This window comes from Peromyscus leucopus, chromosome 1, assembly GCF_004664715.2.
Source record: "Peromyscus leucopus breed LL Stock chromosome 1, UCI_PerLeu_2.1, whole genome shotgun sequence".
Taxonomy (NCBI): Eukaryota; Metazoa; Chordata; class Mammalia; order Rodentia; family Cricetidae; genus Peromyscus; species Peromyscus leucopus.
Window position 1 is genome coordinate 4,157,180 of NC_051063.1, and position 24,728 is coordinate 4,181,907.

Sequence of the window (24,728 nt, forward strand, 5' to 3'; positions counted from 1 at the left end):
TTCCCAGGACTCTTCTGCCTCTGCTGCACCTCTGTGTCCTCACGTCCCCTTCCTGCTCCATTATGACTCCAGTCCTTTCCTGTCTTCCCAGTCCCCATAGACACCTGTTTGCTGACTAGACCCTGCCACATCTCCTCATGCTGGACATTGGCAATAATAAACATACCAGTAACACATCCAGGGCACTGGATGGAAGAAAGTAAAGACAAAGGCGAATGTCAGGGGAAAACTTGGTGTTCCAGGTGGGATCCCCAAGGCATCCTCTAACCATGTCAACCCTTGTTCACCTGGGGACAAGGGAGGATGAAAACCTGAGTGCTGGACTTAATCAGTCTCTAACTTCTGTGTTCTGGGCTCAGCCATATGCAGGACCAAAGAGACACCAGGAGGCACTCCAGAGGCCCGTGGAGGACCCTACTCCCCTGACTTATTTGCCTTGCTGCTACAAAACTTTGACCCTGATCAGACCACAGGTGGGGCCATCAACACAGCCACACCTTGGTAACAGCAATGAATAGCTTAGCACTAGTCATAGCTCCCAGCCCTCTCAGAACCCATTATTTCAGCCTCTTAGCAATGTTAAAACATGCTGTTCTCCTTCATGTAAATGGATAGAGGCATTGGAAAGAGGCCCCAAGGTTGGGGTTTATTTACCTCCGTGGTAGAGGCCTGCCTAGCAAGCACAAGGCCCTGGGTTCAGTCTCCTGTTTTGGAAAAAAAAATCACAAAGAGGTCCTAAGTCTCTGGGCTCCATAGTATTAACCCACCTCTTAGTGTTTTGTTTTTTATACCAAACACTCAAAGTGTGCTTAGGTTCTTTGCTTCTGTAATTGATGTGAAAGGCTAGGGGTGTAGATCAGTGGTAGAGTGCTCAAGGCCTGGAGTTTGGTCCCCAGCACCGCACACAATCAAAGAAAAGAAACAGATTGAGACAGGGCTGGCATTTGAACCTAGGTTTGCTCCCTATACTATACCCTGTTAGGATTGACTGTGCTACCAGACCTGTGAAGCAGCTTGGGGCTCTGACTCTTGGAGCTGACTAGGGAGATTAACTGCCATCAGCCACACTGTTGTTCTGAAATTCTCTAGATAACCCGCTTGGGCTTCTATGAATACTTGGCACATAGGAATCATTTGAGCCCTCCTTGGCCAGTCCTGAGTCTGGCCTCTAGGCATCGATGAAAGCATCCGAACCTGACTAAGCACATTTACCTGGGGCTGCACCCTGAGATATCTCACTTTGCCATCTGCCAAACCTGCCCTGATTTGAATCCTGCCAGGGCTGTGACCTTGGAGCAAGTTGTTTTCATTTATGAGCTGGGATTATGATTCCCCCCACCAATCTTCCCTCATTTGTTTATGCATGCATGCATGCATGCATTTGGTGTGTGTGTGTGTGTGTGTGTGTGTGTGTGTGTGTGTGTGTGTGTGAGTGCACATGTACCGTGGTGCACATGTCAGAAGACAACCTCTGGTGTTGTGTTGGTCTTTGTCCTCCCCCTTGTTTGAGGCAGAGTCTTTTATTGTCCATTGCTGCATAGGCCAGGCTAGCTTCTGGGAATTCTCCCATCTCTGCCTCCCACCTTCTCATTAGGAACACAGGGATTACAGGCCAAGGACCACTGGATTGAGCTTTATACGCGTTCTGTGGATCTGGACTCAGGTAGTCAGGCTTGCACAAGTGCTTTACCCATGGAGCAATCTCTGCCACACTTACTCACTTTTTAAAAACACGTAATCTTAGCCATTTTTAAGTGTAGAATTATAGTTGTGTTGGGTATATTCACACTGCCATGAAACCAATCTATAAACCTTTTGCATCTTGCAAAATAAAAGCTATGATCATTAGACAATTCCCTGTTTCTCCTGTCCCTAGACTGTGGAGAGCAGCGTTTCACCTTCTGCCTCTGTGAATACGACTCTTCCAGAGACTAGCTGTAAATGGAATTATAGCACATTCATCTTCTCTTGACTGACTTGTTTCATTTAATGTAATGTCCTCAATATTCATCCATGTAAGATGACAGGATTGACTTCTTGAGGCTCAGTAGTGTTGTGTTGTATATGTAACACCTGCTGTGTCTGTCCATTCATTGGAGATAGACATGGGCTGCTGGTACCTGTTGTGTATGCAGATCTCTCTTGGAGACCCTGCTTAGAGTCTTTTTGAATAAATAATGAGAAGTAAGTCTGTTGGCTCATATGATAGTTCTTTTTTTTTAAGAGGACCCTCCATACTTTTCCATGATGGCTGCCCCATTTTAAAGTTCTAGCAACACTACCCCAGGGGTCCAACTTTTCTGCCTCCTGACCAAATTGATGTTATTGGTTTCGGTAGTAAGCATTCTAAGAGATGTGAGGTGTTTGCTCCCTGGGCTTTGATCTACATCCCTAGCAGTGATGTGGGTGGGGTCTTCTCGCCTTTGCTGCACATTTCTGTGCAGCCTGTTTTTACCAAGGGCTGTTCTAAGGGTCTGTTTTCCACCAGTGGCCGATAGGCTTGTGGTTGCTGGCCTAAATGGTTCCAAAGAGCCCTTACATAATTCTGTGGTGCCCATGGCCTCTGCTCCTCCTTTCTCAGAAGAGTTGTACCCTGAACTAATAACCCAGCTCATGATGTGATCTATAACTCGGGCCAACCCCTAGAGCTCTGACTCCAGTCCCTTTTGCCTGAGCTCTGGGACTGCTCTTTCTTGGTGGCTCCGGAGCTTTTTCTTAAAGCCACTGCTTGCCTGTCCAGCTTGCTGAGCCTCCCTGGCCCTGCACAAACATTGCTTGGCTCCAGGACAGTAGCTGGTGGCTTTGCAGGGGGTGGCAATCTCAAGGCATCCAAAAAGAGGCCTGGGTGGGAGCTCCCAACAGTAGAGGATCCAGCTGGGACAGAGGCAAGAGTCTGCATTCAAGGGGGACTCTCCTCAAACCTCAAGTTTGTCCCCCCTCAAAAAAAAATACTCTAGTTGGCTGGCTTCCCTCACCCTCCTACACCCACACACCCTGGCAGTGGCCCAGTGGCAGCTCAGGAATGTCGAGTGATGCCTCTCCCTTTCTAAGTGGTCTGAGAGGCCTCAGCTGCCCGGATTTGGGGATTTGGGGACAATGGAGCCTCAAGTTCCCCCAACCCCTGATTCCCTGCAAGTTGCAAGTTCTCCAGCGTCAGAGATCCGAGAGACAGAGTGGCCTAGGGATGACCCCGAGGCCTGCAGAGAACTAGAGTGGGAAGCGGTTTGTGTGGGAGGTAGGGAGAGGTCACTCATAGTTTAGGCTTTATGGGAACACACAACTAGATACAGGTGGAAAGAGGCCCCATACCACTTATAGATTCCATGCTGGACTGAAGTGGCCAGAAAGGGTAGCATGGTTAGATCTTGTTCTTATGTTATCTAACCAATCTGTCCAGTCTTCACTTTGTAGACTCTCCTGGTATGGCTAGGACATAGAGAGATTTAACTTACCCGACCCCTAATTGCCTCCCATACCTGAGTCCAGACCAGGCCCCAGGGAAGGAGCCCTTGGATGGCTCTTGAACCAGGCACATCATAATACTGAGAGGTGTTGAGAATGGAGCAAGGGCTACGCCCTATGGACCACCAGGTTTGGATGCGAGAGGTATATTCCCTGGGAAGAGTAGGTTCTCTTCACCCCGGTGCTCAGTGTGACCATGTGGGGGCAGCAGTACCCACTGTCCTCCTTGGCTTGGGCTGCTGAATCCTCCAGGTGTGCAGAAATGGGGTTCCGGGATTCTGAAGAGCCCGGTAGAAAGGGATTAAACAACTCCTGTCCGTGGCAACATCATGGGTCTCTGGTTGTCCTGGCTAACCAAAGCAAGAGTTCCCCGAACTAGGGAAAACCAAGAGGCCCTGTTCTTCAAGCTCTGGTCTTCCTTTGGCACAAATGTCATGGGTCTTCCATCTCTGTGAGTTCTGCAGCCTAAGACATATCAGCAGTAGATTGGACATGTTCAGAAAATAATTCTGGAATGTGCCACACTGCTCTCTCTCCATGTGAAGGAGGCAGCGTGTATGTAGGCTGGCCCTGCTGTCACCTCTCCACGGTTCACAGGTCCTGACTGTCACCAGCACTCTTTTTTGCTAGCCTCTGCTTCTCTTCCTGTCCTGTGCATTTCCGCTTGTAATGGTCACATCTGGACTGGATGCTTTCAGCCTTTTTATTCTTGTCATTGTTCCCTAAACAATGCAGTGAACAATTATAGAACATTTACATCGCATTAGGTATTGTAAGGAATTCAGAGATGATTTAAAGTGCACGGTAGGATGTGTGAAGGTTACATGCAAATACTGTCTTAAGTAGGCAAGGAGCACAGGTTGATTTTGGTATCCACAGGGTGCCTTAAAGGCTAGGTCTCCTACATATTGGAGAAATACACTTAAAGGTTCTGAAAAGATTTTTTTCTCCAACCATCGGGTCTGCCTCACCTTTCTGCCCTGAGTCATGCTAGGGTGGAGTGAGGGAGTCTGTTTTAACCAGCCCTCCGGGAAGTTCTGATAGAACGTCAAGGTTGCCAATCCTGGTTCCGGTTGGCGTGAATGCTTAGCTTTAAGCAATTGGTGTCGATCTCAAAGTAACATCGTACAATTTGGGAATGTAGCTACACTCTCAAGAGGACTTCAATTTAGTAAGTCAAAAATGCGACTGAAGTCGGGGGTGGGGTGGGAGGTGGTAACAAGCAAGCCACCCATTGTAGACCGGTCCATTCTTTCCTCTCGTGAATGGCAGGGCTGCAGGCTCCAGTGCTGGCTGCTCCCTTCCTGCCCAGTGATCACTCTGGGCATCCCCAACCCTGTTTGCAGCCAAAGGGGAGAAGAGGTTATCCTCCCCAGCAGATGGCTCTAGATGGCCTCCTCCTGTAGACGTTGAGGGTTTGTTGGGGGGTGAGGTCCATTGTTTGAAGGCTGTTGACAGTCGCTCCGAGGTAGTGTCTTCACCTCTAGCCACCCGGGATGCGTGGCTAAAGCCCCATGACGTCCCTAACCACACTTCCCAGCCTCTTCGGGCTCAGACCTGGGCTCCTCTTGGGCCCCTGAGGGTGCGCCCGGGCGCAGCGGCCTGCGGGACTCCCGTGCGCTCCGGGTCCCCATTCCCCTCACCCCCTTTCTCGGCCAAGCTTCGAGTCCGAGGAACTGGGGGCGGGACAGTGCCCCGGGGGCTGGGCCGGGCGTGGTGGCCCCCGAGGCCCTCGCGGGTGGGGCGAACCCCTTCGCGACACCGCCCTCCCCGGGCAGCCAATGGAGGTGGAGGTGCCGCGCTGGGATTGGAGCCGGCACGGGACTGGCCAGCGCGGGGGCCGGGACGAGGGGCGGGCGAGGCGAGCGCTGTCAGCGCGGTTATAAGGGAGGGAAAAGTTCCCTGCGCGGAGAGCCGGGCAGGCGCACGCTCGTACGGCGGCCGCAGCGGCAGGGCGGGGCCGGCAGGGCGGGCGGCGGCGGAGGAAGACCCCCGATCCCGACCTCGCCTTCCACGGTGTCTCTCTCAGACCTCGGTCACGTTCCGGGGTCCGGAGGACTTGTGCACAGTGGCCATGGGTGGCGTCGGGGAGCCCGGCGGGGGACCAGGGCCGCGGGAGGGCCCGCACCGCTGGGGGCGCCCCTGCCCATCTTCCGCTGGGAGCAGATCCGCCAGCACGACCTACCAGGCGACAAGTGGCTGGTCATTGAGCGCCGTGTCTACGACATCAGCCGCTGGCACAGCGGCACCCAGGGGGCAGCCGCCTCATCGGCCACCACGGCGCCGAGGACGCCACGGTAAGCTAGCCCACAGGCAGCGGGGTGGAGCCTGGCGCTAACGGTGGGGAGGGAGACGTGGGTCACAGGCTCCTAGTCTCATTCCACCTGCGGACCTTAGCATCCTTTCTGCTCTTTCTGACCTTTGACCCCACGCCGTGGCTCCAGAGTTGAGATGGAGCCAAGGCTAAGGAGGTCCCTTTCTTGCATGGAGGACTTGCTGTTGGGTCAGTCTGTGCAATAGGTTTCTCTCAGAGAGGAGTGGGCCCACTGAGGTGGGTGTGCCGTGAGGGGTAGATCCCACCCTAGGTAAGGACCCTCACTGTTGTACTGAGGGTCTCATCTCTGCTGTGAGTCTCTCAGACTAGTACCTGGTGCTTCCAAGTGCAAGGGGCAGGGCTCGGTCCCTAGCGACAGGGATATGCCATCAGAAACTGGGGGCTGGGCAGCAGAGCTTGGGCAGGGCCTGGAGGTCTGTGGCTTATCCAGCGCTTGTGTAGACTGTTCTGAGGGCCAGTGACTCACCTCTGCTGGGCTGGCAGCTGCACGTGGGAAGACTTTGCCAGGCTGGGTGGGCCTCCACGGGAAGCACAGTCACCCCAGGCACAGGCTGGCCCCTGGGGACGCTGGCTTCCCATTCTCAGTCCACGTCTAGACAAGGAGGGATGTGGCTGGCCTGAAGGACTATCTGGCTGGAGCCCAGGGGTGAAGCAATTTCCCAGACCCTTTCTCCCTCAGTCACCCTATGTGAACAAAGGTTGAGGCCATGACGCTCTGCCTTCCATTGTCCAGAACTGTAGGTTAGTCACAATGGGTACCAGGAAGAGCTTCAAGATTGGAGGGAATGAATTCTTAATGGAAGAACTTGGTGGCAGCAGGAGATTTCTGCCCTGTCCCAGAACTGTCACCGTCCCTCTCCTCCCCCATTCACTCCAAGCAACCGAGAAGCATAAGAATGAGAAGGTTCCTGAAAATCATTAACCTTGGGTCATTGTGTGTGTGTGTGTGTGTGTGTGTGTGTGTGTGTGTGTGTGCCTGCCTTTCTACCAGGGCATGGTGGGCATGAGGTGCCATGGCCCCTCCCACAGAGCCCTGGCAACCCTGTGAGAATCATGTTATAGCCTAGCACAGGATGCTGGGCAGGAGAGGAGGACAGCAGAGAGCATGGACTGATTGCTTTCTCCTGCTCAGGGCCAGGCCCGTACAGGGTGCCCTCCTACACGGGGTTCCTAACTTTAGGTTTAACTCCGTGCCCTGAGACCTCCGTCAAATGGTTTTGCTATAGCCACCATTTTGATTCATAGCCAGTAAGGTCTGTTAGGAAAACATCTCTCGGCATTTTGTGGCAGGGTTCTGGCTCTGCCATCGAAGGCCCTGAGAGGTTAACCTCTGCACTTCAGTTTCCTCATTGGTCAAGTGGGAAGAACTGGACCATATGGCAAGGGCAGGAACATACCTTTTCAACCATGCTGCTATGTCACAGGTGGATGTTCAGTAACTGCTCTTCCATACACACACACACACACACACACACACACACACACACACACACACACACTGGAGAGTGCAGTGGGACCATCCCAGCATTCCCAAGCCCTTGCTAGGTAACCTAGTCTCTCTCTGGCCCTGTCTGTAATAGAGATTGCTATAGGCCCCAGGCACTGGGGTGGAGTTGCCAAAAAATACCTGGTATGTTCAAGTCAAAGGCTTGGGAGGGGCCTGGGCTCAGCAGACCCTAGTCTTCGTCTGTGATGGACCCACAGGGCATACCAGGGGTTGGACTGGTCCAGTGCCGTGTGATCAAATCTAGATGCCAGTTGTCCCATCCCAGACCCTGGAACTCCCAGGTTGGGGGTGGGAGGCTGCTGCCCACTTGCATCAACCCAGGCGCCCATCAGCTGTTCTCATGTCCAGGCAACAGAAGCCTTCCTGCCAGGAAATTCCCAGAGTTCTTGTGCCGTGAAGTCAGCTTGTGACCATCCTGGGATACAGAGCCTGGTGCCCTGGGGAGAGCACTCTGGGCCCTGGGCCAGGTTTGCCTAAGAGTCATAGTCACCCTGAGACAAAAAGAGCCAGCCAGGGAGTACAGCCCCTGCCGGTCATAAATATGTGAGGGTTACATGCCAAGCACCGACTGTGTTCTAGACTCTAAATTCTGTGCTTGTTATTGATACTGTTTCCTAATCCTCAGGCTACCCCACTAAGGCAGGTATTGCTTCTGCTGTCCCACTTTACAGGTGAGGAAACAGATGCAGAGAAACCAAGTGACTTGAAACAGTGGCAGGTGTGGGATTGGAATGCACAGCCATGCTCTTCCCCCACCTTGGTTTCTCCACGATGGAGTCCCCTAAATCTACCGATGAGTACCTCCTATGCCCGACCCCCAATCTCTGCAGATACAGCTGAAAACGAAACATTTGCAGGGAAGAAGTGTCCCGCAGATGGATCAGTTAGAGCAAAGACTTAGAGGTGGGACCATACCACCCATCCCTAAGGAACACAACATGGCTACAAAAGAGAGCAGTCGTGGGGAGGGGGAGCCAAAAGGCAGACATGCCAGGCTCACTGGATATTTTTGTCCTTAGGACGACTTTGGTTTATTCTAAAGAAGAAGGAGATCCAGGGAGGGCAGAGCATGGAAACCAAAGGCGTCTGCTCTGTGTTTAAAAGGATCTCCAAAGGGTGGGATGAAGCTTAGCTGGCAGACTGCCTAGTATTGGTGATGCCTTAGAGTCCATCCCTAGCACTGCATAAACTTGGTCATGGTGACCTCCACCTGTAACCCCAGCACTCATGAGGCAGAGACAAAGGACTTGGAGTTCAAAGTCACTCCCAGGTATGAGGCAAGTTTGAGCTCAACCTGGAATATAGGAAACCTTGTCTCCAAATAAAAGATCCTTGTGGTTAGAGAAGTGCTCAGTGGTGAAGAGTGCATGCTACCCTTGCAGAGAACCTGAGTTCCATTCCCAGCACCCACATTGGGTGGCTCACAACCTCTTGTAACTCCAGCTGCAGGAGAGCCAACATCTCTGGCCTCTGTGTGCACTGTCATTCATGTATACATACTCCCCCACAAACACACACACACATACACACACACACACACACACACACACACACACACACGCACGCACATAATTAAAAATAAAACAAAATAAAATCATCTTCTAGAAGGGCAAAGGCTTGGGTGTCAAGGTAAGCAAAATGGAGACCTGCTCTCTCTTTGGGGATGGCATTCAGAACAAGTGACTGTGTAACTGGGCTCCAAAGTGTGAATGTGGCAGGTCAGAGATATGTGGATACTAGTAGGGGCCATTGGAATTATCTCTGTAGGATGAGGATATGGCTGAGCAGTAGAGTGCTGACTGAGCACGCCCAAGGACATGAGTTCAATCCCCAGCAGTGAAAGTTAAAAAAAAAAAAAAATGAGGCAAAGCAAATAGAGTCCAGCATTATGGTGCAGGCCTGTAATCCCAGCTCTTGGGAGGTGAAAGCAGGACTATGAGGAGCTGAGTATCATCCTCAGTTACACATTGAGTTCGAAGCCATCCTGGACTACATTAGATCCTGTTTTGATAAAAGAGAACCAAAAAAAAAAATGCCCAAGTTATCTCTGTCTTATTTTTAGAGAAGGAGCTGACCTGTCCTCACACTGTGACTCTATTTCCCCTTCAATGTGGCAGGGATAAGATTGCTTTCTGTTTGGGTTCACTGTGAGAATGGTGCTGGGCACCTGAGTGACTGGTTACCATGGGCAATGAAACCCTGAACTCAACTGGTGTGGTTATGGGGAAGGTGAGGAGTTTCCCAGCAGTCCCCGGTGCCCATTAGGTTGAAGCACTGTCAGCCCTAGAAGAATTCAAAGTCTAGCAGACCTGAGCCATCTGGCATCTACCTTCTTCTGGCCCCTAACGAGCCAAAAGTAGGGGTCACTGGTGCCACCATCAGAGGCTGTGCCATAGTAGTTTCAGCCAACAGGTATTGACTAGGCTCTCTTCTGAGAACTTTAGATGTAATAATTTACTGACTTCTAACAACCCTGTGAGGTTAGGTCCTGTCTGTTGTATAGATAAAGAGACTTGAGCAGAAGATGAGCGATGTCATGATACCCCAAAATGACAAGACCTTCATCCCTGGGTTTGGGAAGGAGAGTCTGTGTCTGGATAGGAGCTGAGAGGGAATAGAATTATGACCAGGAAGCCCTGAAGCCTAGTGAGGGCAGGATGGCCTCAACCACCCAGAACCAATGCCCACACCTTGTTCCCACCAACCACACTGGCTGCTTTGAAAGTCTCCTTCAGCGAGTAGTCATTTTGTGGCATTTGTTTGTTTTGTATTGAGACAGGATTTCATTATGTATCCCTGACTGGCCTAGAACTCATTATATACCCCAAGCTGGCCTCAAACTCACAAAGATCAATCACCATCTCCCTCCTGAGTACTGAGATTACAGATGCAAGCTGCCACACCTGACTCTGGGGGGGTTTACAGGTGTCTTCTTCTGCGGGCCGAAGTGCCCACCCCCTCCCTGTGGGGAGGAGTCAGGATTGTGTGACTGGCAGGAATGCAGTGTACAGATGTGAGAATGATGGTGACCTCAGAGTATCAGGCAGCCTTCCCCCTTCCTTCCTGAGAGGGAAGGCTTCCCTTGGCTGCCTTCGGGTTTCTGATAAAAGAGCCAGGCTCCAGTGGTAAAGCCAGAGTTCAGTGGTGAAGAGAGGACCACGTGCCAGAAGCCTGGGTCATTTTCAGGTATTTGCTGAGACAGCAACATCTCTGAGGCCAAGGGTCCTGGCCAGCAGAGGATCTATCAGCTGTGTCTTCTCACCCTTTTCCAGGATACCAGGGATGCTGAGGGGCCTGCGGGCAGCTTCCCTTGAGCTGGGCTTTGCTGCACAGGCTAGAGCCGTATGTCCTGGTTACAGAGCTGTGCCCTTGCCTCAGTCTCTCCATCTGTAAGAGAGGGATACCGATGATAATGTGTTCTCACTGCCCCTCCTGAAAGCAGTGTTAGGGAGAGGGTGGCATGGAGCAGTTAAGTGCAGAGCCTTTGTCCCCCATCTGGAAGGCAAGAGACGCAGGAGTGTGTCCTTGGAGACCCTATGCCCACCTCTGGCAAAGGTAAATAGGCAGCCAGTGCAGACTCAGATCACCAGAGCTCCAACAGCCCTCCCTTCCTCCCTCCCCCCCCCCCCCGGCTGATCTGGAGCATTCTCCATTCTTTGGCCAGAGACCAGAACTTCTTCCCTCCCTCTTGTGCTTGGAGTAGAAGGAGGCTGTCTCCCCCAGCCCCCACCCTTCCTGTTCCTTAGCCTAAGACTCAACTAGGTCTTGACCAAACACATCACATTTTCACTGCCCCGCTCACCCTGGCAGCCCGTGGCTCTCAGCAGCATGTGCGCAGCAGGGCCCTGGGGCACAGAAGAATGCTGGGCAACGGGGCTCCTGTTGTCCACTAGGCCCTTCTAAGTGCTTGCCCCCCCACGTCAGTCCTCTGCGCAGCCTGTGAGGTGTGCGTCAGTGTTTCCCATCTTACTGAGAAGAGGGAAGAGGCGGCAAGCCTGTCCGGGGCTCCGACAGGGAATCACAGGTTCCATCTCTGCAGGAAGGCTGCCTCCAGACTGTACCCCACTTCCCCAGCCCCCAGTCAGCTGCTACGCGGAGCTCACAGTGAGGCTGGGGTCAGAACAGGGGCTCTGATAGTCCGGACTCTGAGGTTTCCATATTCTGAGTGGGTGTGGACATTATAGAGAACAGACTCAAGTTCAAACCCCAGCTCTGCCACTACACGTTCTTCCCCTGGGACAGGTGTCTCGAGGAAAAACGGTTCACAACGCTGCCCTGGGAGGTGGGGAGGGCTGCCTCTTGCCTACTTACCATCTGCACTTAAAAACTTGCCCCAAACCAGGTATATCTGTAAACAGAGCCTGCAGGGGTCACCGGGAACTTAGGTTTGCTATGCTTTTTTTGTTTTGTTTTGTTGTTAATTTTTTTCAGATTAAAACAAATTATGTATATGAGTGTTTTTCCTGCATGTACATATGTGCATCACATGTATGCCTGGTGCTCACAGAGATCAGAAGGTGTCAGATTCCCTGGAACTAAGGTTACTGATGCTTGGGAGTCACCATGTAGGTGCTAGAAACTGAACCTGGGTCCTCTGCAAAACCAGCCAGTGTTCCTAACCATTGAGCAACCTCTCTAGCCCCCATGGCATACCTTTTGATTCAATATGACTTAAGCTAGAGTTCCAGAAAGTCCTTGGCTGGTACTCAGAGTCTAGGGACCCACCTTGTGAGTGTCCTCTGAAAATGCGCAGGCCCCATGGTGCTCACTCAGCCCTAAGTAAGGCTTGAGCCTTCTGTCCAAGGGCCTGGGGCCACCTACCTGTCAGCTTCCTGCCAGCTGAAGCCTTGACCTGGTACCAAGGAGACTCCCACCTTCCCTATCACTTTAGTGAGCTGGCCGGAAGACCCTTGGGTGAGTCCGGTTCTGCTCATCTCCCTACAGTGCACAACTATACAGGGCTGTCTGTCTGCTGTTCATGTCAACTATGGCCCTGGGCACATTTCTAAGAGTCTGAGTCTTGCTTGTTGAAGTGGTGGGTGGCTGTGGTGGGGAGGCGGAGAGGAGAGAGAGAGAGTATCAGTTTGTCTGTCTTTCCATGTCCCAGGCTCTGTGCTCAGGTAGAGAGGTTTAAAATCACCACCAGCTTTAGGGAATTCTGGCGCTTGCTGCAGCATGGATGAACCTTGAGGGGATTATGCTATGTGAAATGGGTTAATCACACAGGGACAGATGCTATAGGACTCCATTTAAGTGAGGCTCCTGGAATAAGACTCGAGCCATAGAAACAGAGTAGAATGGTGGGGTCGGGGCTGTGGAAGGGGAATGAGTTGAATGGGTGTAGCCTTTCATCTGGGGAAGAGAGATTCTGTCACACATCAGCATGAAGGGTCTCGATACCACTGGATATTTTATAGATAATAATAATATGAGGCTGGGATGTAGTTCAGTTGGTAGCATGTTGCCTAGCACCCACAGAATCCTTGGGTTCAATCCTCAGTAATGAGCAAACCAGAAGCTTCCTGTGGGACTCCATTCTCCTGTGTCCCTGTCCCTTCCTCATCTCCAGAGAAAATGAGAACTATGCTTTTATAACCCCGCTCCTGGATCATCCAGCCTGGGGTATTTTAGAAGCCACACCCTCCTAGCTCCCCAGTCCCTAGCTGTCAGTGACCCCTAGGGTAGACTCCGGGTGTGATCTCTAAAATAGTCTCCTTCCTCCAAGGACTCTTCAGAAATGTCCTGCCGGTAAGTGTAGGGACTACAATCATTTTCAGCTTCATTTAAAAAATTTAAATTTATTTTATTTTTATTACTTTATCTTTACGTGTGCACGCGGGTGCTGTATGCACGTGGGTTTGAGCACCCACATGTATGTGGAGGCCCGCATGCATGTGGAGGCCAGAGGAGGGCGTCCTGCTCTATCATTCCCCACTCCATCCTCTGTCCTGCCCCCCACTGCCGCCCTGAGACAGACTCTCTCACTGAACCTGGAGCCGCACTGGCAGCCTCCCGTCTCTGCCCTCCCCCACTTCCCACCACAGCGCTGGGGTTACAGACTCACAGAGGTATGCCCAGATTTCTACGTGGGTGATGGGGATTTGAACTCAGGTCATCAAGCTTTTATGGCAAGTGCTCTTCCCTCTGAGCCGTCTTCCCAGCTTTTTATTTTTGATAAACACTTAATAAGGCCCCTGTTCCTGGGGCCAGAGGGCTATTTCAACACCTGTGTAGAATGTACAGTGATTAGGGCAATTAGCTTGGTGATACAGTGGGGTGACTGTAGTTAACAATGTCATTTCTGTTTCAACCTACACAAGCTGGTAGACTCATGGACAACAGGAGGCCCCTGTTCTTTGTCAGGCTTCTGCAAAGGTGTTTCCTTTCAGCATCTTGGAAGGGCCTCAGTCCCCTTTCCCAGGGCCATGGGGACAATGGCATCCAGTCACCCTCTCTGCTTCTGAAATTGCAACGGTAAAAATCACTTGGCCACCTGCGACCAATAAATGGGCTAGATGCGATATCCTAAGCAAACAGTGGATGGGTTGAGTAAACACAAGAGCTGGGCTGAGGCAGGAAGGATGCGGGAACCCAGCCATCTTTCTCCTTATCATCTGTCTTACCTCCCGCTTTTGTCTTTTTTTGTGTTGCTCCTCACCCCTGCCCCAATTATTAAAGAAAGACACAGGAGTGTCAGGCTTTTCTGTCCTTAACATTATACTATCTACTGGGAATGTAGCTCAGGTGGTAGAGTGCTTGCCTATCATGCAAAGGGCCCCTGGGTTCAATTCTCAGCACTCGTGTGAACTGGGTAGGCATGGGGGGCCCGGCTTGTAGTTCCACCACTAGGGAGGTTGAGGCAAGAGGATCAGTCCAAGGTCATTCTCTCTTGGGCTGTTTACCAACTTTGAGGCCAGCCAGGGCTACATGAGACCATGTCTCCAAAAAGAAAATAATAGTCAAATAAGTTTAACTGCTCAAATAGCTTCCTTGCATGTGGCCAAGAACTCAATGTGTATGGCCCACCATGGACTTGCCCAAGTGGCCCAGAGGTCTTCAGTGACATGTCTCCCCACACACATTTTTACCCATGTTGTATTGGTAAGAATTGGAAAAATTTAACATTTGTGAGCCAAATCTTGTCTTATATGCAGTAGAAAGTACTATGGTACACAGAAAGCTTTTTGGAAGGGCTAAGCCTTTTCATGGATGGACTCAGTCTGTCTGGGATTCTTTCAGGTATGTTGAGAGGAGAACTTGGTGCTGGATGAGGCAGATGGGGCGTGGTGAGTGAGGGCTGTAGAACAGGGCACCTGGGGCCTGGGAAGAGTAAGGAGAGCTTGATAGTAAGGTTGACCCTCCTGTCTCTTGTCTATGACTGCCCAACATCCGGCTGACTTTCTGTCTGTCTCTCTGTCCATCAACAGTCCTTCCTATTTGTTACTTTTAAAAATTAGATTTATTCAATTTTTGTATGTGTGAGTGTTGACCCTGCCTGTATTTACATGTAACACATGCATGCTTAGTGTCATGGAGATAAGAAGAGGACATTGGATCCCCTGAAACTGGAATTACGGATGGTTGTGGACCAGCGCATGGGTGCTGGGAATCTAACCCAGGTCCTCTGCAAGAGCAACAAGTGCTCTTAACCACTGTACCACCCCTCCAGCACCGCAACAGCCTTCTCACTCTGTTTTCTGTGGTTCTCCTTCAGGATGCCTTCCATGCCTTCCACCAGGATCTCCGTTATGTGCGCAAGTTCCTGAAGCCCCTGCTGATTGGAGAGCTAGCCCCAGAGGAGCCCAGCCAGGATGGCGCTCAGAATGTGAGGGGACAGCTGGAGGCCTTGGGGGCATTGCCTGTTGCCAGTAGCAGCTTGTTCTGTATTACTCCTGGGGGATGCAGGGGCTGGGGCTGTGTCCCCTTTGGGGTCACAGTCAAAGGCGAAAGTCATAGCAATGTCCTGTAGAAGTAAGGATTCCAGATCTGATTTAGCTAGGAACTTGCAGTGGGTCTCTGGGTGAGGCCTCTTTCTGGCTCAGACCCCACCCCACTCCCTGCAAGTTCTACAGTGAGGATGTTTTTGAGTCTTAAATGGGTCAGGAAGAAACTTAGCCCCTCGATAGTTCCCCAGCTCACATCCTGGCTAGTGTTCCTATTCCTTCTCTATCCATCATCTTTGCTGACACCTGGACCCAGCAATGGGAAGTGGGATGGCTTGAGACGCAATGGGAAGTTTCTGGGAAATCTGGCAGTCTCTGCTTCCTCATCTGCTGGACCACTCTCCTACCACAGGCCCAGCTGATCGAGGACTTCCGAGCCTTGCGCCAGGCAGCTGAGGACATGAAGCTGTTCGAAGCCGACCGCACTTTTTTTGCACTCTTGCTGGGCCACATCCTGGCTATGGAGTTGCTGGCCTGGCTTATCATCTACCTCTTGGGCCCTGGCTGGGTGTCCAGCATCCTTGCTGCCCTAATCCTGGCCATCTCTCAGGTAACCCCAAGACTACATAGCAGATGTGGAGTCCAGCACATGTGTAAACTCAGGACGCTTTTTTATGTATGAAAGAAAGAATGGATGGGTGGGTGGATAGATGGGTAAGTGAAATACCAGAGGCTCTTAAGATGTGCCAGATCCAGAATGTCACAGTCCTATGCGTGGCAAGACTTGTGTAGGTGAAGAAAAGGAGGATGGATCCTTTTCTGCCTAACATGAAGGTCTTGGCTAACACTCCAGTGACAAGAAGCCAGACTAGCAGGAGAAAAACCTAGAGAAATTTATCTGGTCGTAGTCTTATGTGACCAAGGAGCCTTCAGGTTAAAGAGCAAAAGACCAGGGTGAACTATCCATTTTTTTTTTTTAATATGTAGGTTCTATGAAGCAGGAACAGCCTGTAGGAATGGGATCAGACACAAAAGGTCTGTGTAATGGGAACAGAATGAGACAGGGAATAGAATGGGATCAGACACAAGAGGTCTGAGCCAGGGGAAACAGACTGGCTCAGAAACCCGGCAAGTCCTGTCTGCTCCGATTTTTCTTGGCCTCTTCCTGAGGCATTCTTTCCTCCCAGGTATGGGATGGAATGCTTTTCGAAATGGGGGTCTTACGAGTTCTTATTGGATGAGGTAGCCCTTCTGTAAGATTGGCACCAAGGCAAAAGGACATTAGAGTAGTGATTTCAGGCTTTGGAGAAGAGCGCCCTTGTGCCTGTGGCTTGCCTCAGGTAGGGTAGAGAATTCTAGGTTCTACCATTTGCCTTAGGGGATGCAGGTGACCAGAAGCTATGAGAACAGAAAGTTTGCTTCTGAAGCCTGGCATTTGCATGCACGCACACCATCAAACTCAGGTGCATTGGTTCAGTGGAGCATCGGCAGTGGGTGGAGCATCGGCAGTGGGTGGACCCTAGCACCAGAAGGGCCAGGTAGCCTCCTCCATCACTGTTGGATTCCTCCTCCACTCTTGACCTCTCCCCAGGCCCAGTGCTGGTGTCTGCAGCATGATCTAGGCCATGCCTCCATCTTCCCTAAGTCCAGGTGGAACCATGTGGCCCAGCAGTTCGTGATGGGGCAGTTGAAAGTGAGTGTGGATCTGGGTGGGCATCCAGGCATAGAATCGGGGCTCTGTGCTGGGTCTGCTCAAGTGTGTGGGTACCAAGTAAGGGCACGGCCTGACTCTACCCCTGAAGTCCCTTCTCTCCACAGGGCTTCTCTGCCCATTGGTGGAATTTCCGCCACTTCCAGCACCATGCCAAGCCCAACATCTTCCACAAGGACCCAGATGTGACTGTGGCACCCGTCTTCCTCCTCGGGGAGTCATCTGTGGAGGTAGGTGGGATGGGACATGGACACTCAGGACAGGACTACAGCTAAGGGGACCTGGCAGGGACTGCGCCCCCATGCTTGTCCCCTAGCTTAGCCTGCATTCCAGCTCTAGGTCCAGTCCTCCCTCCATCTCCTAGCCACCTGGGGATGAGTGACCCAGTGGCTAGAATCTAGAGTTGCCTTTGACCTTGGCCTCAGCCAGCCCCCTGATCTGGGCCTGGAGAGCTGTTCTCCCCAGCCGACGCCTGTCTCCACAGTATGGCAAGAAGAAACGGAGATACCTGCCTTACAACCACCAGCATCTGTACTTCTTCCTGAGTGAGTACTTGCTGGCCCTTTTGGGGGTGGGGATGTGGCGGGGGGCCGACCCTCTGCTCTGGCTGTCCTCACTCTTTCCCATCCTCCCCAGAGTCCCTCTGCCCTCGAGTCAGGGTTGTCTGGGAGCCCTAGAGTGTTCTGTAATTGCCTCTGCAAACAGGGACAGGGGAGACTCAAGGGCAGAGATGTGTAAGGCTGGCTCCTAACCTATACAAGGGACAAGGGAGGTGGGAGACAGGGACAAGAGCCAGCTGCCAAGAGACTGAGTACAATCTGGGCCCTGGGAGAGCGGGAAGGTCATCTCAGTGGATGGGGTCCACATTTGTATCTCCTCTGCCCACTTCACCCGGGTACCCCACCCCTGTTACTGCATGCCCCTATGCTCCCTTCCTGCAGTTGGCCCACCGCTGCTCACCTTGGTGAACTTTGAAGTTGAAAATCTAGCCTACATGCTGGTGTGCATGCAATGGACGGTGAGTGGCACTGCTCGGGACCACAAGCATATGGCCTTCTGGGAGAGGGCTTCAGGGGACGGCACTGTCCATCCCTGAGTGTGAATGGGCATATGTAAGAGAGTATGCACCCTTTGGGTCTCTTCTGTAAAGGGGCATCTGTATCTCAGGCACGGGCTGGGTCACCACCGTGGTCAGCCCTAACTGATGACAAAGGCAGGTTCCCTGTCCTTTTACTCAGCCATGAAGGCAGAAGCCCAGTGAGAGCCAGTGGCCTGTCTGGAGCCCCGAAGCAAAGGAAAGAGAGAGTTGAATGACCCCAGCCCGGCCTCCTGCCTCCCGATTCCCCCAGTCCATGGAGGCCGCTCAGCACTGCCTCTCTTGTCCTCACAGGACTTGCTGTGGGCTGCCAGTTTCTACTCCCGCTTCTTCTTGTCCTATGCTCCGTTCTATGGCGCAACCGGGACACTGCTGCTCTTTGTTGCTGTCAGGTATGGCCAGATCCAGAGTGACAGGGAGCGGGGAGGTCTCACACAGGTGGCGGGGGACCCTGACCCCAGCCACCCGGCCTAGCCTGTTGTCCCTCTGCAGGATGGGGGCCAGTACTACCTCTTCAGGTGACTGTTGGGATAATCAAACACTAACAGGGTGGCCAGACCCTGGGGCTGGCGGGCCTGAGGAGAGCAGCTTGGCTTGGTCATGGCTCTGTCGGTGGCCCTCAGCCTCACCGGGGACACTGCTCTATGAGTTTCTTTAAATGTCAAGGCGAAAGCACTAACAACTCCATCGTACAGACGGGGTAGTTGGGACCCAGGTCAGGGTTCAGCTGTATGTATGCCAGCCTCCACTCTGAGCTGGATATAGGGCAGTACCAACGCCTCCCTCACAGGGTCCTGGAGAGCCACTGGTTTGTGTGGATCACACAGATGAACCACATCCCCAAGGAGATTGGCCATGAGAAGCACCGGGACTGGGCCAGCTCTCAGGTAGGTCCTGGGGAGCCTGGTGGGAGGATGTGCCAGCTGGGGAGTCACGGACTGGGAGGGATCAGGCCTTGCTGAGGCTGCCAGGTGGTGGGGTCAAGGTTCTGAGTCAGCTCCCCTCACTTGTCCCCCTCCTTCCCCTGGCAGCTGGCAGCCACCTGCAATGTGGAACCTTCTCTCTTCATTGACTGGTTCAGTGGGCACCTCAATTTCCAGATTGAGCACCAGTAAGTGTGGCCCGGAGGGCTCGCTGGGTTCAGGGTGAGGCCAAAACCAGGGCCCAGGACTCATCTCTGTGAGATCCCGGGAAGATGTGGCCTGGAAGGTGAGGAGTAGGCGGGCTCCCTCTGGCAGCTCCCTACTCAATCTGGCCTGCCCTCCCAGCCTCTTTCCCACGATGCCAAGGCACAACTACCGCAGGGTGGCCCCCCTGGTCAAGGCGTTCTGCACCAAGCACGGCCTACACTACGAGGTGAAACCCTTCCTCACCGCCCTGGTGGACATCATCGGGTAAGGCTGCCCTGGGCCCCTCAGGTTGCATGTTAGTGCATGTGTCTTTCCCAAGGCTCCATGCTCACTCCTGACGTGGTCAGCATCTTCTGAGCACCTGGCCCTCAGAGGGGGCCCTTCCTAAGAACTGGCTCTCTAGATCTTTCCCGATCAGCCAGTGTTCTCCCTTTCCCCCAGAGGGGAGAACTCATGGCAGCGAGTCAGACAGGCTGAAAGGTTTCTGCCTGCTGGGAGACGGAAGGGAAACAAAGCAAGCATTTGCAGGGCTGGGGAGATGGCTCAGTAGGTAAAGTGCTTCCTGTATAAGGACAAAGACGAGGTCAGATCCCCGGCACCCCGTGTAAAAAGCCAGGAATGGTGACACGTGCCTGTAACCCAAGCACTGGGGAGGCGGGAGCGGGATCCCTGGAGGGCTTATTGGCCAGTGAGCTCCAGTTTCCGTGAGAGGCCCTGTCTCAGAAAACAAGATGGAAAAGCAATAAGAAGACACCGAGCATCAACCTCACATGTGTGCATACCATAAACAAACACACAAAGTGTGTGTGTGTGTGTGTGTGTGTGTGTGTGCATTCGCTCACATGTGTGCAGTTAAAGAGCACATGACAAAACTTGAGAACCACTTTAATGCTTAACAAGAATGAAAACCGAGGGTGGAGGCGGGAGAGAGGATGTGGAGGATCAGGCAAAGGGTGTGATACTGTTTATGGCATGGCAGGTGCAAAGTGTGGAGGAGCAAGAGGCACATGGGTGTGTGTGAGCAGAGGCAAGAAGCAGGGAGACAGCTGGTCACTGGGGAAAGGGCACCTGGCTAAAGAGTATTCCAGAAGAGGCCCTGCAGAGGCCCTCAGGCAGGAATGTGCCGACCTGTGGGTCTCTCCTCCACTAAGAGGAGAGACCACCTGACGTTCACATCTTGCAAAGATGCTCTATGTGGTCATGCATGCTGAGCAAAAGTGGAAGCAGAAAGGGGAAGACCAGGCTGTTTGTATCTGTTCAGGCATGGAAGGGTGTGTGTGTGTGGGGGGGCTCAGCCCTCAGAAGCAGCCTTGGAGGGGGCAAAACGGCAGTTGGATTCTAGACCTGCAGGCATCTCTACATTATTCTTTTCCTGTTCTTATCGGTGGGATCATGATTGGGGCAGGTTCTGTGTCCCACGCCTTTGGGTTGCAGAGTCTAAAAGGGAGAGGTAACAGGGAGAACCAGGTGAATGATGGCCAGGCCCACTGAGGCCCACAACTGGATTTGGCCATCTGCCACTCACCTCCCTGTTGCAGTCCAGATTCCACTCTGGTTAATGAGTACCTGGCCCCACACAGCCGCCTGTCTGTCCCGGGGGGATGGGAACTCACAAGGATGTCTTTACTCAACACTCCTTATGGGGCGCAGGGGGATGCTAATACCTTCCAGTTGAGTCCCTGACCCCCATCCCCAACTCTCAGGTCTCTGAAGAAGTCTGGCGACATCTGGCTGGATGCATACCTCCATCAATGAAGACAGCACCCTCATGGGTGGCGAAGGGGGTAAGGGTGCAGACTCCAGCAGTCACCAAGCTACTGGGCAAGATCGACAGCCCTCCTCACCCCCTGCTGGGGCAGCCTGTCTGCCTGCCTGGTCCTGCTGGCTTTCCTCAGTCCTCAGCACTTTCTGTTCAAGAGCCTTATGGCCGTGGCACATGCCCAACAGGACCGGGGTGGAGGGATGCACTTAAAGCTACATGGTGAACATAGCATGTTTTCCTAGAGCAAGAACGGAAGGAAAGCTTGTTATTTTTATATAAAAAGCAACCCAGACACATGGAGCCAAGTGTTGAATTTTCATGGATTTTGGAGCCAGATCTGCTTCAGACTTCCCAGAGGGGGCGTCAGAGTGTTGCGATGGGACAGAATGTAAGGAGTTCCCCCTCTACCCTGGGTGCTCTGGGTCGCGGAGGCAACAGCTGCTGCAGCTCAGGGCTTGGTTCCTTCCTGTTCTCAGCAGCACCCCGGGGTGAGTTATATACGCAAGGACCTGGGGTTGAGGGTCACATCTGCAGGTGACTCTGAGTTGTGGGGTGGGAAAGCCCCCCCCCCCCCCCCCCGCACTGGCACCAGTCTCCTCTAATCCTCCACGCAGGATGGTCCAGTAGCGAGGAGCTCCATGCAGCAGTGGGGAGCTCCATGCAGCAGTGGGGAGCTCCATGCAGCAGTGGAGCTCTGCCAGATTTGGCATGGTACAACGGTTGCAGAGCTGAATAGGCAGGGACTCAGGTGTGGCCATTCTATCCCTAAGTCCTTAGAATCTGAGGACTGTTTCTTGAGCAGGGACTGGCTTCCCACTTGGCGTCGGGATCCCTGTCTGGACAATGGGTGCAGTTGACTGTACCTATCAACCTTTGGACATCTCTAGGGGGAGATTTTACTTAATCTTGGTTCTCTACCTGCAAAGTGCTAAGGGTGTTCCCTTCTACTTATACTAAGCACCCCAGTTTGGGAGGGCATACTTCCCCTAGTGCTAAAAAATCAAACTCAGTACTTTAGACATCCTAGGCAAGTACTCTACTACTGACCTAGAGCCAAGCTTGGTGAGAAGAAAAGAGAGGGCATGGTGGACCCTTTTGCCCCCAGCACAGACATTCCATGGCTCCAAGCTGGGCTGCAGATCTTCTTTAAAGAAGTTTCAGCAGCTTTAGGCAGCAGCAAGCACAGCAGAAATATGGAGCTGGGGTCTCCTGAGGGAGCGGAGGTCTCCCCACCAGTTGTGGGGACTGCCCCCCACTTTTGTCCAGCACCCTCACTGCTCCAGACTGTGCTGTCTTTGAGAGGGAAGGGCACAAACATTGTTGTTCTGGTCACACATTTCCCTGGTCCTGCTCCGTGGAACCTGACTGTTCCAAAGCCCCTTAATGTTCACAGAGACCATGAGGAGTGCCTGGTTTCCTGGGCTCTGCCCCTCCGGGATGTCCTCCTAACCCACAGAGTTCCTTCCCTGCCCAGCTCAGCTCACTGTCAGGGACTGGAGGGTTCCCAGAGCCTGGCCTGCTTTCAGAGTGCATGACAGAGACCGGATGCATAGCATCCTTCTTCTCTCACCGGGGGCCAGGAGAGCACCTGATGGTCTTCCTCCATTCACATTACCTTCCAGGCCTGCAGTAGGCAATGTAAAGCTCCCTGTGACCTCATTGCCCAGGGAAGTGCCAGCAGGAGTCTCCTGGAGAAAATTAGGGAAACAGAGGTGGGCAGCACCATCATCTGCTGGGTACCCTCCTTGATCCATTCCATTTAGCTTCCACTTCCCTTTCCTTGGGATTAGGCGGATGGGGCTTGTAGAGGGCTAAGTCATGTGTCTGTGAGGACCTGAGGCTGCCTGACCTCAGGGAAGGAATTCAAGCTCTCAAAGCCAAAGGATCACGTCCAAAGTGGTGACACAAAAATGATGTCCCAGGAAGGCTCTTAGCAGAAGCCTGGGCTCCGAAGTATATTTATAAACCTTGTGCACGTGATCCCATGCCCTTGGGCTAACTACTTTGTGCCTCGAGACAAGCCTTTTGCTTTCTCTGGACTTCATTTTCCTCCTCAGGTAATATCCCCTGAAAGATGCCTCAAAGCCCTGTACACACACCTGTAATCCAGGCTCCTTAGGCTGAGGCAGGAGGATCACAAGTTCAAAGGCAGCGAAGGCAACTTAATGAAATCCTGTCTCAAGATGATAATAATAACTATTTTAAAAGGGTCCTGGGGATGTAACTCAGCAGTAAGATTGATAGTCTAGCATGTTTAGGCCGGTTCAAGCCCTAATGCTAAAAAAGAAACTACTTCCTGCCTCAAAAGCAAATTTCTTATGCCCAGAGTTGTCACACTGTCTCTCTGAGATGACTGTTCCCACTTCCTGGAGTCCCCTCTCCATCCAAATCTTGATAACCCTTGGTGCCACATAGGTGTGGCCAATCCAGGAAGGGCTCTGGAGGGCATTCCCTTCACATACTGTCTGGCAGCACTTTGTCTACACACTGGCAAATGGTCAGAGTTCTTTTGGCATCCTGAGAGGCTCGGAGACATGGCCTGGTCAGAGGAATCACTAAAGCCTGCAGCACCACCCAGGGGTATCCACACAACGGCAGTATGGACGTGGATTGCGTGCCATGCTGCCCCTAGTGGTGGTTTAGGGGAGTGCACTTTCCCTCCGAATCCAGAGTTACCTAGTAAAATACCCCCCCAGAGAGCCCTTCTGCCTGGAGCCCATTATTGACAGGTTTTCTTTGCCCCTTCTTTCCCTCTGTCATCTTTGCTATAGCTCTTGGCAGTGGGTCACTTCCACTCAGCTGAGTCCCACTTCCCTGCAAAGATGCAGAGATCATAGACTGTACTTATCAATGGGTCAGGGAAAGGCCTTGTTGGCACCGTTTGAAAGACCCCGTTGTCCCCCTTTTTATTGTCTATACAACAGTCCTGGGTCCAGAAATAAAGCTTCCTGGGGGAAGCCACGGCTTGTTTGTTCTTTCAGTCCACCGACAGCCAGCAGTGGCCAGCTCCCATGAACCAGCCTCCACCTTTGTGGGTGTGGTTGGCAGTGGGGAGATAAAGGCCTTGAGAAAGGACAGTGTGCAAACATACTGTGTCCTTAAAGACCTCAACACTTTCCAAGCCCCACTTCCTGGTACTGGTTCTCTTGAACATTAGCTCTTGAACCAAAGGGTCTGAAGACAGACCCAAATGCCTTCAACGTCCAAAGAAAAGCATTGATGACAGCAGAGGACATTAGGGCCATGCCTGCGATGTCCTAAAACACTGGGTGGCTGTGTGTTCTACTTATTGTGAAGCCAGTCTGGCTAGAAATGTAAAATCCTGTCAATCAAAAGAACACTGGCGTCCAGAAGCTACAGCAGATTTCCTGTAGCGCAGTCACAGGTCACCAGATGACCTTCGGGGACCGCCGTGACCTATTCCATCTCACAACAGTATAATCCTTTCCAAGTCAGCATGGCAAAGCCAATGGAGCCTCGGTGGGCTCAAGATGGGGTAGCCCAAGCTAGTCCGAGTGGCTGCAACCTCTTCTCCAAACCTTCTTGCTAGAGGTCTTCCCTCCCCTTCCCAGTGGCCCTGAAGGCCTCCTGTGTGTTCAGCCGGATGTATGAGGAACTTGTCAAGCTGTTCATCACCTCTGGGCCTCGAGCTATACACAGACATGCATGCACAGATATCCACACTGCTCCAACAGCCCCACCTCTGGATCTGGTGCCGGGCGCATGCTCATACTACCTTGGAGCTGGTAGGGAATTTTTCCAGTAGCACCCTATTCCTTATCGTCTCTTCCACCTGAACTAACCACCCCACTGTGCCTCTACCCACAGGGCCTCCTGTACAG

General features: G+C 52.5%; 1 protein-coding gene across 1 annotated transcript; it reads left to right on the forward strand.

Moving 5' to 3' along the window:
- The first annotated feature begins 5,401 nt into the window (after positions 1 to 5,401).
- On the forward strand, positions 5,402 to 21,186 carry Fads3 (fatty acid desaturase 3). The gene is given in 14 exon segments (XM_028884284.2): positions 5,402 to 5,591; positions 5,594 to 5,698; positions 5,701 to 5,759; positions 15,019 to 15,129; positions 15,600 to 15,797; positions 16,779 to 16,880; positions 17,006 to 17,128; positions 17,383 to 17,443; positions 17,840 to 17,916; positions 18,289 to 18,386; positions 18,785 to 18,881; positions 19,026 to 19,105; positions 19,263 to 19,388; positions 20,828 to 21,186. Coding segments are annotated over 14 exon segments (1,344 nt in total). The 5' UTR covers positions 5,402 to 5,536; the 3' UTR covers positions 20,880 to 21,186.
- Positions 21,187 to 24,728: the final 3,542 nt, after the last annotated feature.